The sequence below is a fragment of the Procambarus clarkii genome, chromosome 68 (genome assembly GCF_040958095.1).
Source record: "Procambarus clarkii isolate CNS0578487 chromosome 68, FALCON_Pclarkii_2.0, whole genome shotgun sequence".
NCBI classification, from domain to species: domain Eukaryota; kingdom Metazoa; phylum Arthropoda; class Malacostraca; order Decapoda; family Cambaridae; genus Procambarus; species Procambarus clarkii.
This window is the reverse complement of record NC_091217.1, coordinates 7,033,246-7,045,745: the sequence shown is the minus strand read 5'-3', so window position 1 is coordinate 7,045,745 and position 12,500 is coordinate 7,033,246. Positions and strand designations below refer to the sequence as shown.

At 43.6% G+C, this 12,500-nt stretch overlaps 1 protein-coding gene across 1 annotated transcript in view; it reads right to left on the bottom strand.

Moving 5' to 3' along the window:
- Ten-a (tenascin accessory) overlaps nucleotides 1–12,500 on the bottom strand; it is a gene marked incomplete in the record, with an annotated part of 418,622 nt that overhangs the window by 137,248 nt on the left and 268,874 nt on the right. The window contains 1 exon segment of the mRNA XM_069310940.1: nucleotides 7,594–7,823. Within this exon segment, the coding sequence (XP_069167041.1) occupies nucleotides 7,594–7,823 (230 nt within the window).

Sequence of the window (12,500 nt, the reverse complement as noted above, 5' to 3'; positions counted from 1 at the left end):
GGATTGACTAAGGCGCCAAAGCTTAACGGTACGCCTCTCTTCACCTAGGAGTAATTTGGTACCTGGTTGTTAACCAATTTGCGGGTCGTGTTCTAGAGAAAACTATGGTGGTCAGTGGTCAGCTAAGGGAACGACGCCCTCAGCCTGCTAACAGTGATGGTCAGGAGTCGCTGGTTCCTGCACCCTCCTGTGTATAGAGACGAACAGTGAAGTAATCATTACCCTTCTAAAATAATATTCTCCTTTATTCCATCATAGCTTTTCGTTTTCTGTACCTTGTCTCCTCTACCTTCCACCTCCGTCCCTTTCCCTCTCTTCCCCCTCCTCCTCCCACCTTTTCCACTTTGTGCTCTTTCCCATTTCCTCCTACGTCTCTTCCCCTCACCGGAGACCGTCCTGCCAGCCAGGGGGGCTCCTCGCGCAAATAATGAGACCACAACACAACCGGAGGAGCTGTTAGGGTAACCAGACCTCAGTACAGCCAACACAATTACCTGTTCTCATCAGGAACGGTCAGCCGTAAGTGGTACTCAATGTTTACCACTCACAGCAACATACTTTCCTTGAGAACCACCACCTCTCCAGGTGTTTAACGGGGATCAGTGCCCCCCGCCATATTTCTTTGGTTTGGGTTTCAGCGGTTCTTGTTATCCAGCTTATATATATATATATATATATATATATATATATATATATATATATATATATATATATATATATATATATATATATATATATATATATATATACATATATATATATATATACATATATATATATATATATATATATATATATATATATATATATATATACATATATATATATATATATATATATATATATATATATATATATATATATATATATATATATATATATATATATAGTGCTTTTCCTGCGGTTGGGTATCAGTTCTTTCAGCGGGTTCTATAAGCGGGAGAGTGTACCGGCGTCATGACTGTGAGCTGCTCCACCTTTAGTCTTTCAAGTTTTACTACCAGGCAACAGCTGGAACTTCTCCTCATTAAACAAGCACAGTACATCCTGGTGGACTGAGCTTTTCACGACGACTGATCCAGATCATCCGAAGCGTACGTTTCCGTGTCGTGTTTCGAACCCATGCTTCGAACCCATGCTTCGAACCCATGCTTCGAACCCATGTTTCGAACCCATGTTTCGAACCCATGTTTCGAACCCATGTTTCGAACCCATGTTTCGAACTCATGCTTCGAACCCATGTTTCTGAAGACGGTCTGACTTCCTATATTTTGTGACCTTATATTTTGGGGCACTTTTTCGAATATATTTTTTTATGATGTGTGTAATTTGAGTGCTGTCGGTGAATAGTTTTTGTTGTTTTTGTTGTTGTTGTTGTTGTGCCTTAACTTTACTGCCCCCCCCCTCTCTCACCTCACCCCCCCCCCGTCCCTCCCTCACCCCCTCGACGCTTTAAATGTTTACTGAAATAGGTTGTATTTCCATTGTGAGCCGTACAGTTGTCGTGCTCAGAGGAGGTCGGGACGCAGGGGGTAGTTCTGTAAATAGTTTTCTTCACCTATAGAGGGAACGACAGTCTCGTTCGCATTTGCATCTTTTTCTCTTTTTCCTTAATGGTATGTGACTTGAGCTTAGACACAGACACAAACAAGTGAACTTGGACACAGACAAACACAAACACGTGGACAAATACAGGAACGCGGAAAAACACACCCACATGAATATGAACAAATACACATAGAAGAACATATACAAATAAATACACAGAAATAACATGAACAGAGACACGAAGATGTTCATGGACAAACACAATCCTTCCAGGATCCTTCCTAGGGCCTGTGTTTATGTTACGCCAGCTGGTGTCTCTGATCACATTAATCAACGAACTGCTTTGTTTATCGGATTAAATGAGACCTTTGTTTTGTTTTTATCAGCTGATGCGTGTCCATGTGTGTGCTGTGGAGCGTGTCCAAATACGCGCTTAAGTGTGGTTTGTTAGATATTGTCTTGTTGCACACACCCTCGTAGCCTGGTGGATAGCGCACAGGACTCGTGATTCTGTGGCGCGGGTTCGATTCCCGCACGAGGCAGAAACAAATGGGCAAAGTTGATTTCACCCTGAATGTCCCTGTTACCTAGCAGTAAATAGGTACCTGGGAGTTAAGTGAGCTGTCACGGGCTGCTTCCTGGGGGTGGAGGCCTGGTCGAGGACCGGGCCGCGGGGACACTAAAGCCCCGAAATCATCTCAAGATAACCTCAAGATAACCCTGCACACGCTGCACAAGCTGCACACACACTGCACACCCTACACAAGCTGATGGGGGCCTGATAGTTGAGTGGACAGCGCTCTGGACTCATAATCCTAGGGGTCCGGGTTCGATCCCAGCTGATGACAGAAACAAAATGGGCAGAGTTTCTTTCACCCTGATGTTCCCCTGTTACCTAGCAGTAAATAGGTACCTGGGAGTTAGACAGCTGTCACGGGCTGTGTGACAGCTGTATGTGTGGTGGGGGGGGGGGAGGAAGGAAATAAGTAGTTAGTAACAATTGATTGAGTGACAGTTGAGAGGCGGGCCGAAAGAGCTGAGCTCAACCCCCGCAAGCACAACTAGGAGAGTACAACTAGGTGACTACAAGCTGCACACCCTACGCACGCTGCGCACATTATACTTTTCTCAGCTTATCACGTGATGCACATGAATTATCAATTATACAGCACACATGCCATGCAAATTCACAATCGCCTTCCCCCATCACTCTACCTCCCCTTCCTCCCCTCCCCATTCCTGTTCCTACCCATCACTTTCCCCTCAATCCACGCCCCTTCTCACTCCTCACCCTCTTCATCACTCCCCCCCCCCTAGCCCCTCCCCCTTTCCAATCACCCCTACTCCTCCCCTATCGCTCCCCTCCACCCCCCCTTCCCCACTCCCTCACCCCCCCCCCTGTTCAACAGAGGATGTAACTAGCAATCACGTCATTAGTAAGAGCGTTTGGGCAGCACATGACACTCTTCCTATGAAACCTTCCTGTGAATCCTGCACATGTTACAAGCTGGAGCTTCCTGACGTACGTTCCTATGATTGCAAAAACTTGCATCGATATACAGGCGCGAGGAACGGCAGTCAGTGATCAATAATGGGGCTAGTCCCGACCCTCTTAGCTTAGTGAAATATTGAAGGGAGTCGTGTGTTTGAGAGGAACGTTCACCCGGTGAGATCAGACCAACTTCCTGTCACAACACCACTGACCATACAACCGTAACTCACGCTTATTATGGGTCTTAAATCATTGCAGACCAAGAAGTGAGTAGACGGTAGATTGAGGGGGGCCTGGCATGTAAGGTGGTGACACAGTCTCACAAGGCGATATATGTTGTCTACCCATACCGTCTTACCGTCATCTACTCTACGCCTCTTTCTCCTCTGAATTACATTTTACGTCCTTATTAATTAATTACATTTTGAAAGGAAATCGCAATGCTTCAGTTCATATATGTAAACAGTCTTGGGCTGCGTCAACACAGTACCAAGTTGCTGTGCACTTACTGTGTTGCAAACAGCGCTCAGCACAGCAGGAGAGCTGTCTTGACGCCTACGCTAAAGCTTCTCAAGACACAGCGTGTTGCTGAAGCCGCTCAAGGCTCACAGCACCCACACTCTTCCTGATGTATATAGATGTTTGCTGTCTCAACACTCCCGTGACTCAACCGAGGATCTGAAGAATATACATCCCTTCCAAGAACCAGTAATATACATCCTCCAGGAACCAAGAATATACACTCCTCAAAGAACCTGAAGAATATAAACCCACACAAATGTAAACTTTGCCTGACCCGAAAGAAGTCTAATTAAAACTTACCTCCTGACTTTCCAGAGATAGTTTAGATAAGATTTCTCTCTCTCTCTCTCTCTCTCTCTCTCTCTCTCTCTCTCTCTCTCTCTCTCTCTCTCTCTCTCTCTCTCCTGGGAGACACAAGACTCCCAGGATCCGTCTCGTAGCCTCTCCTGTCTGTCTTCTAGACACAAGTGTCCTGAAGGGAAGACTTGTAAAGGAAGCCAAAGGTGTGACGCTGCCACACCTGCCATCACCACCACCCGACCAGCCACATCCTCCCTATCTTAACCACATCCGTCCCTGCCTCAGTCACACCCTCCCTGCCTCAGGGTACATCCCTCCTTCACCCGTGACAGTCACGGGTGAATGCGGGACATAAGTGGGTGACACGGCAGGAATATAGGTGGCTATGTGTCAAGGAGGTTGAAGGAGAGATATACGTGGGTTTCAATGGGTATAGTGCCAGAAGTGTTGGGCTAGGCACAGTGCCAACCCAGAGGCAGATAAACTCCGGCACTGAAAGTTCTTTCCAAGCATTAAAATGCTAAAAAAAATTACCACACGATTGTAATATGCACTTTAAACTATTTTTATTATTGATAATCCTTCAACGTCTCCAAAAGGAAGACCCATTTTGTATCTAAGGTACATTAAGTATATGTAAATTAGTGGTTCAAGACACTCAGAGGTTAAAGGTCGTGGTGTGTGCTTGTACATGAAGTAACACTTAACGGTACTTATCGTTAATTACCCATCAGGTTGTTAATTACCAATCAGGTTGTTAATTACCTATCAGGTTGTTAATTATCAATCAGGTTAATTACCAATCAGGTTGTTAATTGCCAATCAGGTTGTTAATTATCAATCAGGTTGTTAATTACCAATCAGGTTGTTAATTACCTATCAGGTTGTTAATTACCAATCAGGTTGTTAATTACTAATCAGGTTGTGAATTACCGATCACGTTGTTATATAATTTTTTATTTCTGCTGTCATGAAGTGAGAGCGGGTGTACCTATCACCGGGTGAGAGCCACTCCAGGTGTAGAAGATCTCACCCCACAACCACTACCACTAATCAGATGCGCTTCTCACACACGCTCCTCACCCTCTAATCTCCTCCACCGATTCCAATCTCGCGACAGCTGCACCTAATCAGACGAACTCTATTCCGGGTCCCGCGTTTGAATCCTCTCCACTAGTCTCCCAATCTCTGCAACTCTGGCCTTAATTACTGAATAGAGAGGTGGGGAGGGGGGGGGGAGGCACTGTGGGAGAGAGGGGGGGGGGGGAGTTGGGCGGGCTTGAGAGGATGGGGCGGTGTATATATATATATATATATATATATATATATATATATATATATATATATATATATATATATATATATATATATATATATATATATATATATTCCCCTCGGCTAACCTACGCTTGAAACAAGCCAATGATCCAACGTCAATTATATTAACCGGTATAATTTGCTCGACACAATCAACAACTTTATTACCAAACCAGTATTTACCCAGGTTTTTCCTGCATCTAAACATATCATATTTATATCACTCTTGCGTGCCTTATTTTGTTTATATAAATAATATCGCCCTTTGTTGTGCCTTTTCATCCGTCTGAATATATTCATCATGAAACCTCTATTACTCTTTCTAGAGAAAGTAAATTATTTCTGTTTATCATTTGTAAATTGTAAATACCAGTCTTGCGACAACCTCCACAAAGACCTTCATGGATGTAAATCGCCAAATTTCACATATATATGAATACAAAAATACCAGTTATTATACCACCATTACAATTAAACCAGCAATTAGCCACCAATTACACCAGCAATTAGCCACCAATTCCAACTACCACTAACTACCACCACCACCAACCACCATCACAATTAACCCACCAACACCAGCAACAACTACCACCAACAATCACCACCACCACAACAATCCAACAACAACAACCTCAGCCACAACCCACATCAAAAAGAAGGAAAAAAGTGGAAAAAGAAGAGGACGGAAACTTCTTATGGGAAATTCGCTAATTGTAGCAACTTTTGGCAGCGTCCATCGCTAAACTCAAATCCGGCGCTCATAACCCGGGCCACCCTCGCTACAGCCAGGCCACCCTCGCTATATCTGGGCCACCCTGGCTATACCCGGGCCACCCTCGCTATACCCGGGCCACCCTCGCTATACCCGGGCCACACTCGCTATACCCGGGCCACCCTCGCTATACCCGGGCCACCCTGGCTATACCCGGGCCACCCCTCGGGCCACCCTCGCTTTCACCCCGTTCTTCTAAGGCCCATAATCACGTATCAATCCGGCTCTACTGAACTCTAACTCTTTTATAACTGAACCCCTTTGTGTTTACTAATATAATTCGTTTTCATTGCTGGAGGAAAATGGAATGGGGAGTATGGGGTTTTGACCTGTGGAGAGAGAGAGAGAGAGAGAGAGAGAGAGAGAGAGAGAGAGAGAGAGAGAGAGAGAGAGAGAGAGAGAGAGAGAGAGAGAGAGAGAGAGAGAGAGAGAGAGAGAGAGAGAGAGAGAGAGAACAGATGGACCCTGCAGCTGGCCCTGTGACAGAGGGAGGCTCTTATTGCATTATCATCAAACAAAGGTAATGCCTTGTATTTGGAACCTGATTAGGTTGGTTCCCGCCACTCCCCTCCTCCCCCCTCCCTTCCCTTCCCTACCCCATCCCTTACACCCCCATTCCTGCCTTTCCCATCCCATGCACCCTTCCTATCCTCTCTCATCCCTTACACCCTTACTCATCAGCAAGCTGCGCTGAGTACGAGGATGGATACTTGAGGAACGTCTTGCTCATTTCCACTATACACACTTATATGTATAAACTATACACACTATAGCTTATCATGGTCGGCAAGTCGCAGGTCCCACAGTTAGCGATACAACATGAGAACTGTTTAACCGGTCCTTCCTAAGGTGTCAAGATGACCAAACTCCTTTTAGAGCAACTTTTTTTGCGATTTGCGTATATTCGTGTATATTTACCAGGTGATATTTATACATTTATTTGTTTTCTAACTAATGTGTAAATTTATTTAGTTTCAATTGTTCGTTGTAAAAGTTTATGACGAGTTATTTTATCATACATAAATTTACGGCAACATGCAGGCATAGAAATAGCAGCAGGAGCAGCCACGTAAAGTCTACGGAATGTGCCAGCCATGTTTCACTTACTCCGGCGTGGCCCTCAATTTCTCTTTATTGATATGAAAAATAGGGGAGAAACTGTTTCATTTGTACTCATTCTATATGTGCAATTCATTCGCTCACTCCCCCCTTCTTCTTTTCTATATTATATTTCTCTTGCTTTACCTCCTACTCCATTGTTTATCATTATTATATTATTAATAATGCCCAAAACGCAATGCGTGCTAGAGGATGTACAAGAATGTGACAACTCTTGTATACATAAATTAATAAAAAATAAATAAAAATATGCTTACGATCATTCCAAAGAATGACATTAGCAACTCGCCAGTCAGTGTGGAATATAGAGAGCGCTGCCACTCATTCCCAACCATTCCAAATGTGCTTCCCACCCCTAGTATCAGTTCCTTCTGGTGTACCACCCAAAACTACCAATGGTTCCTGCTGGGATACCAATGGTTTCTGCTAGGGTACCAATGGTTCCTGCTAGGGTACCAATGGTTCCTGCTAGGATACCAATGGTCCCTGCTGGGGTACCAGTGGTTCCTGCTGGGGTACTCACCGATGAAGCAGGCAAGAAGGGCGGCGAGTGTGGCCGAGAGAATCATGAGAGCGATTGCAGCACATCTCCAGGAGCATCTTTCCCGCCAAGTCTTGCCCAGATGTAGTCCCCGGCCGGAGAACGACGCCGCAGAGCCCAGCGCCAGGTCGTTCCTGACGGCGGGAAGCGCCGTCAGGGTGCCGCCTCCAGGGGCGATAGATCCTTTCTGCGAGCCCAGGGTCCCCAGCAGCCTGGTGGAGAGGTAACAAGGTTGTTAGTGACGGCAAGCTGTAACAGGTGTACATGGTACAGGCTTACGTGTGTGTGCGTGTCCGTCCGTGTCCGAGAATGAGTGTACGTGAGAGTCTGTGCGTGTGCGCGCGAGCATGAATCTTTGCAAAACTTCGTGATTTTAATGTGTGAAAGTGACTACATGTCAGACCAAACACCCACTACGCCCGGTGCCACACGCTTAGCGTGTACTCACGGTTCACAACATTGTGCTAAATATTCGCAAAAATATACGCAAACGTTCAGAAACATGGTCACTCTTCCCAAGGTGTCACTGCACGGCGTCTTAGAGTATATGAACAACTTGGATACAATCTTGAACATCAACACAACAAATGTGCTAAGGACAATAGCATATGATGGGAAATAAATGCAGAGTAAGTCTTAAAATCGCTACAGGAAGATTATAAGACTTTAAAAAGGAGAGAGAGAGACGAAGACATATTTTAATGTTGACAAATATTTGGTTCTGAGCCAAGAAAATTATCATATTTACCACATCTCAGCAGTATATATATATATATATATATATATATATATATATATATATATATATATATATATATATATATATATATATATATATATATATATATATTATATATATATATATATATATATATATATATATATATATATATATATATATATATATATATATATATGTCGTACCTAGTAGCCAGAACGCACTTCTCAGCCTACTATTCAAGGCCCGATTTGCCTAATAAGCCAAGTTTTCATGAATTAATGGTTTTTCGAGTACCTAACCTACCTAACCTAACCTAACCTAGCTTTTTCTGCTACCTAACCTAACCTAACCTATAAAGATAGATTAGGTTAGGTTAGGTAGGGTTGGTTAGGTTCGTTCATATATCTACGTTAATTTTAACTCCAATAAAATAAAATTGACCTCATACATAATGAAATGGGTAGCTTTATCATTTCATAAGAAAAAAATTAGAGAAAATATATTAATTCAGGAAAACGTGGCTTAATAGGCAAATAGGGCCTTGCATAGTAGGCTGAGAAGTGCGTTCTGGCTACTAGGTACGACATATATATATATATATATATATATATATATATATATATATATATATATATATATATATATATATATATATATATATATATATATATATATATATATATATATATTCATTTTTTGTGAGGCTGCGGTTGGAGCTGCCTGGCGAACGGCTTTGAATTATTTTTTTAACTTTTCCCACAAAGTCAAACTCTGTTTCCAGGCTTCAGTAGCAAACTTCTGCTTCTTGATCTGAATTAACGAAGTTATGCTTGAAGTTAACTGATTACGCAGCTTTAAATGTAAACATGATAGAAAAAAAATAGTGAAATTCAAGACATTGTCTTTTGCAATTAATAAATAAAAAAGTGGAATCTTAGAGTGTGAATTTCGTTGAGACAAATCTAAGTTAGTGACATTTAAGAAAGTGCACACGCTCGCGCGCACACTCACACACAAACACAAATGAACAGACTTTCTTTTACCTGATGCAACTGTTCACCTAACATTAATAGATACATGGAGATTAGACAACGGATACGGGTTAAATCCTGGCAATATGTGTGCATTCACCTAGTTAGTACTTCCCTATTTGTGCTTGAGGGGGATGAGCTCTGGCTCTTTGGACCCTCCTCTCAACTGTCAATTAATCAACTGTTACTAACTACTAACTAATTTTTTTCATACACACCCAGGAAGCAACCCTTAACAGCTGTCTAACTCCCAGGTACCTATGTACTGCTAGGTAACAGGGGCATCAGGGGTGAAAGAAACTCTGCCCATTTGTCTCTGCCGGCGCTGGGAAATCGAACCCGGCCCACAGGATTATAAGTCCCTCGTGCTGTCCACTCAGCTACTAGACCTCCTCTGTGTGTGTGTGTGTGTGTGTGTGTGTGTGTGTGTGTGTGTGTGGCTGCTCGATGCCAAGAACTGCTGCTCAAGTTAATTCTAACAAAAGATTGAGCGAGGAAAAGGAAAATGGGAAGGATGAGAGAGAGAGAGAGAGAGAGAGAGAGAGAGAGAGAGAGAGAGAGAGAGAGAGAGAGAGAGAGAGAGAGAGAGAGAGAGAGAGAGAGAGAGAGAGAGAGAGGAAGGGAACAAGGAAAGGTGCAGGATAGTTAGAGCAGAGAAGGGAGAGACTTATAGGAGTTAGCAGGAACTTGGGGGGGAATGAATATATTGCTACTCGTGGGGGGCGACCCACACAATAACGGCCCCTTCCTTCTTCTCCCCCTTCCTCTCCCACTTTCTCTTCCCTCTTCCTCCCTTCCTACCGACCCTGTGCTCTCCCAGGGAGAGAGCGGAAGGGGGAGCGCCAGGGTTAATGAGAATGAGGAGGCTGATAGATATTAAATTCCGCACTTAGTGAAGGGCCCATAACTAAGTTGAGGGCAGGGCCCGGGAGCTGGAACTTGAGTCTTCTTGCCCGAAAATGGTGTGGCTTATAGTGAGGCTCCGGCCACACCTCTTTACTGCTTATCTTAAGACCGTGGATTCGTTGTTTGATAACGCCTTTGGCGGGGTGATAAGAAGTTTACTACTACCGTAACAGCGAGGTCACTGACGCCGTAACAACGAGGTCACTGACGCCGTAACAGTGAGGTCACTGACGCCGTAACAGAGAGGTCACTGACGCCGTAACAGAGAGGTCACTGACGCCGTAACAGCGAGGTCAGTAACACCGTAACAGAGAGGTCAGTGACATCGTAACAGAGAGGTCAGTGACATCGTAACAGAGAGGTCAGTGCCGACAGCACGAGGAGCCTGATATTAAAAGTTTAGCTGAAACATAAATCACAACAATAATTACTTGACAGCCAATTAACAATGCCTGAATGGGAGGTAACAAGTGAAGACCACAAACACAATGGCGGCAATACGCCCTTCATTAACAAGGTCTTGAACGAGACTTTCATATAAAAGGCTCCTAGTGGAGAGAACAATTGTTCCGGGAATGAAAAATTGACCATTGGAAGCAGAGTGAACCGACCAGTCACAGAATAATCTTAATGACAATACGACGGGATTCAACTCATTAATTTAATGCTAACTGATAGCCAATTAAACATATCTAACACGATCAGGACTCATAGGTTATGTATTTAAACGTTTAGAGATATTAAATGCATTAAATAGAGCACTCTTGAATGAAGTGCCGGAATTTAGGGAGCGATATACTGGCAAAGTTATGTGTCCAATAATGGTAACATTTGGCCCTTTATTACGACAAGACTAAACACCAATAACTGGTAATTCCAGGACGCGGTGGATGTGTTCCAGACGAGGCGGGAAATTTGCACTGTGCTGTCGTCTAGTTTGATATGTTTTAAAGATCATTATTTATACTATAATAAGGGAGAGTTTTCACACTTCAGGAAGATACACACACAAGCATACAGTTAAACGTGAACTTCTGAAAGATAACTGCATACTTTGGAGAAATAGGCATGAGTAACTGGAAGGGTGTTCTAGTTGATAAGGGAGTACCTAAGCAATAGGAAGCAGAGAGTGAGGGGTGAGACTACAGAATGGCGTGAAGTCACCAGCGGAGTCCAACAGGGATCTATACCCAGACTTATCCTGTTTCTGATATCCGTAAATGATCGCCCGAAGGGTATAGACTCATTCCTCTCAATGTTTCCTGACGATGCCAAAATTATGAGAAGGATTAAGACAAAAGACAGCATAAGGCTAAAAGATCACCTGGAAAAACTGAAGGAATGGTCCAACATGTGGCTGTTAGAGCTTAACCCGAGAAAATGTAAGGAAATGAAGATAAGTGCGGGGAGCAGGAGGCCAGATACAAGGTACCATTAGGGAGATATAATCCTTCAAGGATCAGGGAGGTCTATCTCATCCTGACTCCTGGAGGATTTTCTCTCCCAGCTGGTACCTTGTGTTTGGCATCCTGCTCCCTACGTCTATCTTCATCACTTTGCACTTGCTCGAGTTAAACTCTAGTAGCCATTTGTTGGACTATTCCTTCAGTCTGTCCAGGTCATCCTGTAGCCTCTTGCTGTCCTCCTCGGTCTTAATCCTTCTCATTATTTTTGCATCAGCAACATTGAGAGAAATGAGTCTGTTCTGGAAGATCATTCACGTATGTCAGAAACCGGATAGGTCAGAATACAGAACCCTGTGGGACCCTACTGGTGTCAACATGTCAATCTAAGGTCTCACCCCTCACAGTAACTCTCTGCTTCCTGCTGTTGAGGTACTCCCTTATCCATTGAAGCATCCTACCACTTACTCCAGCTTGTTCCTCTAACTTATGCAACAGTCTTTTATGAGGTACTGTGTCAAAAGCATTAAAGCAGTCCAAGAAAATGCAGTCTGCCCATCCTTCTCTTTCTTGCTTAATGCTTGTTGCTTGGACATAGAATTATATTAAACCTGTGAGACGAATTGCCTTCCCTGAACCCATACTGGTGGTGTTATAAAGTTGTGTGTGTGTGTGTGTGTGTGTGTGTGTGTGTGTGTGTGTGTGTGTGTGTGTGTGTGTGTGTGTGTGTGTGTGTGTGTGTGCGTGTGTGTGTGTGTGTGTGTGTGTGTGTGTGTGTGTGTGTGTGTGTGCGTGTGTGTGTGTGTGTGTGTGTGTGTGTGTGTGTGT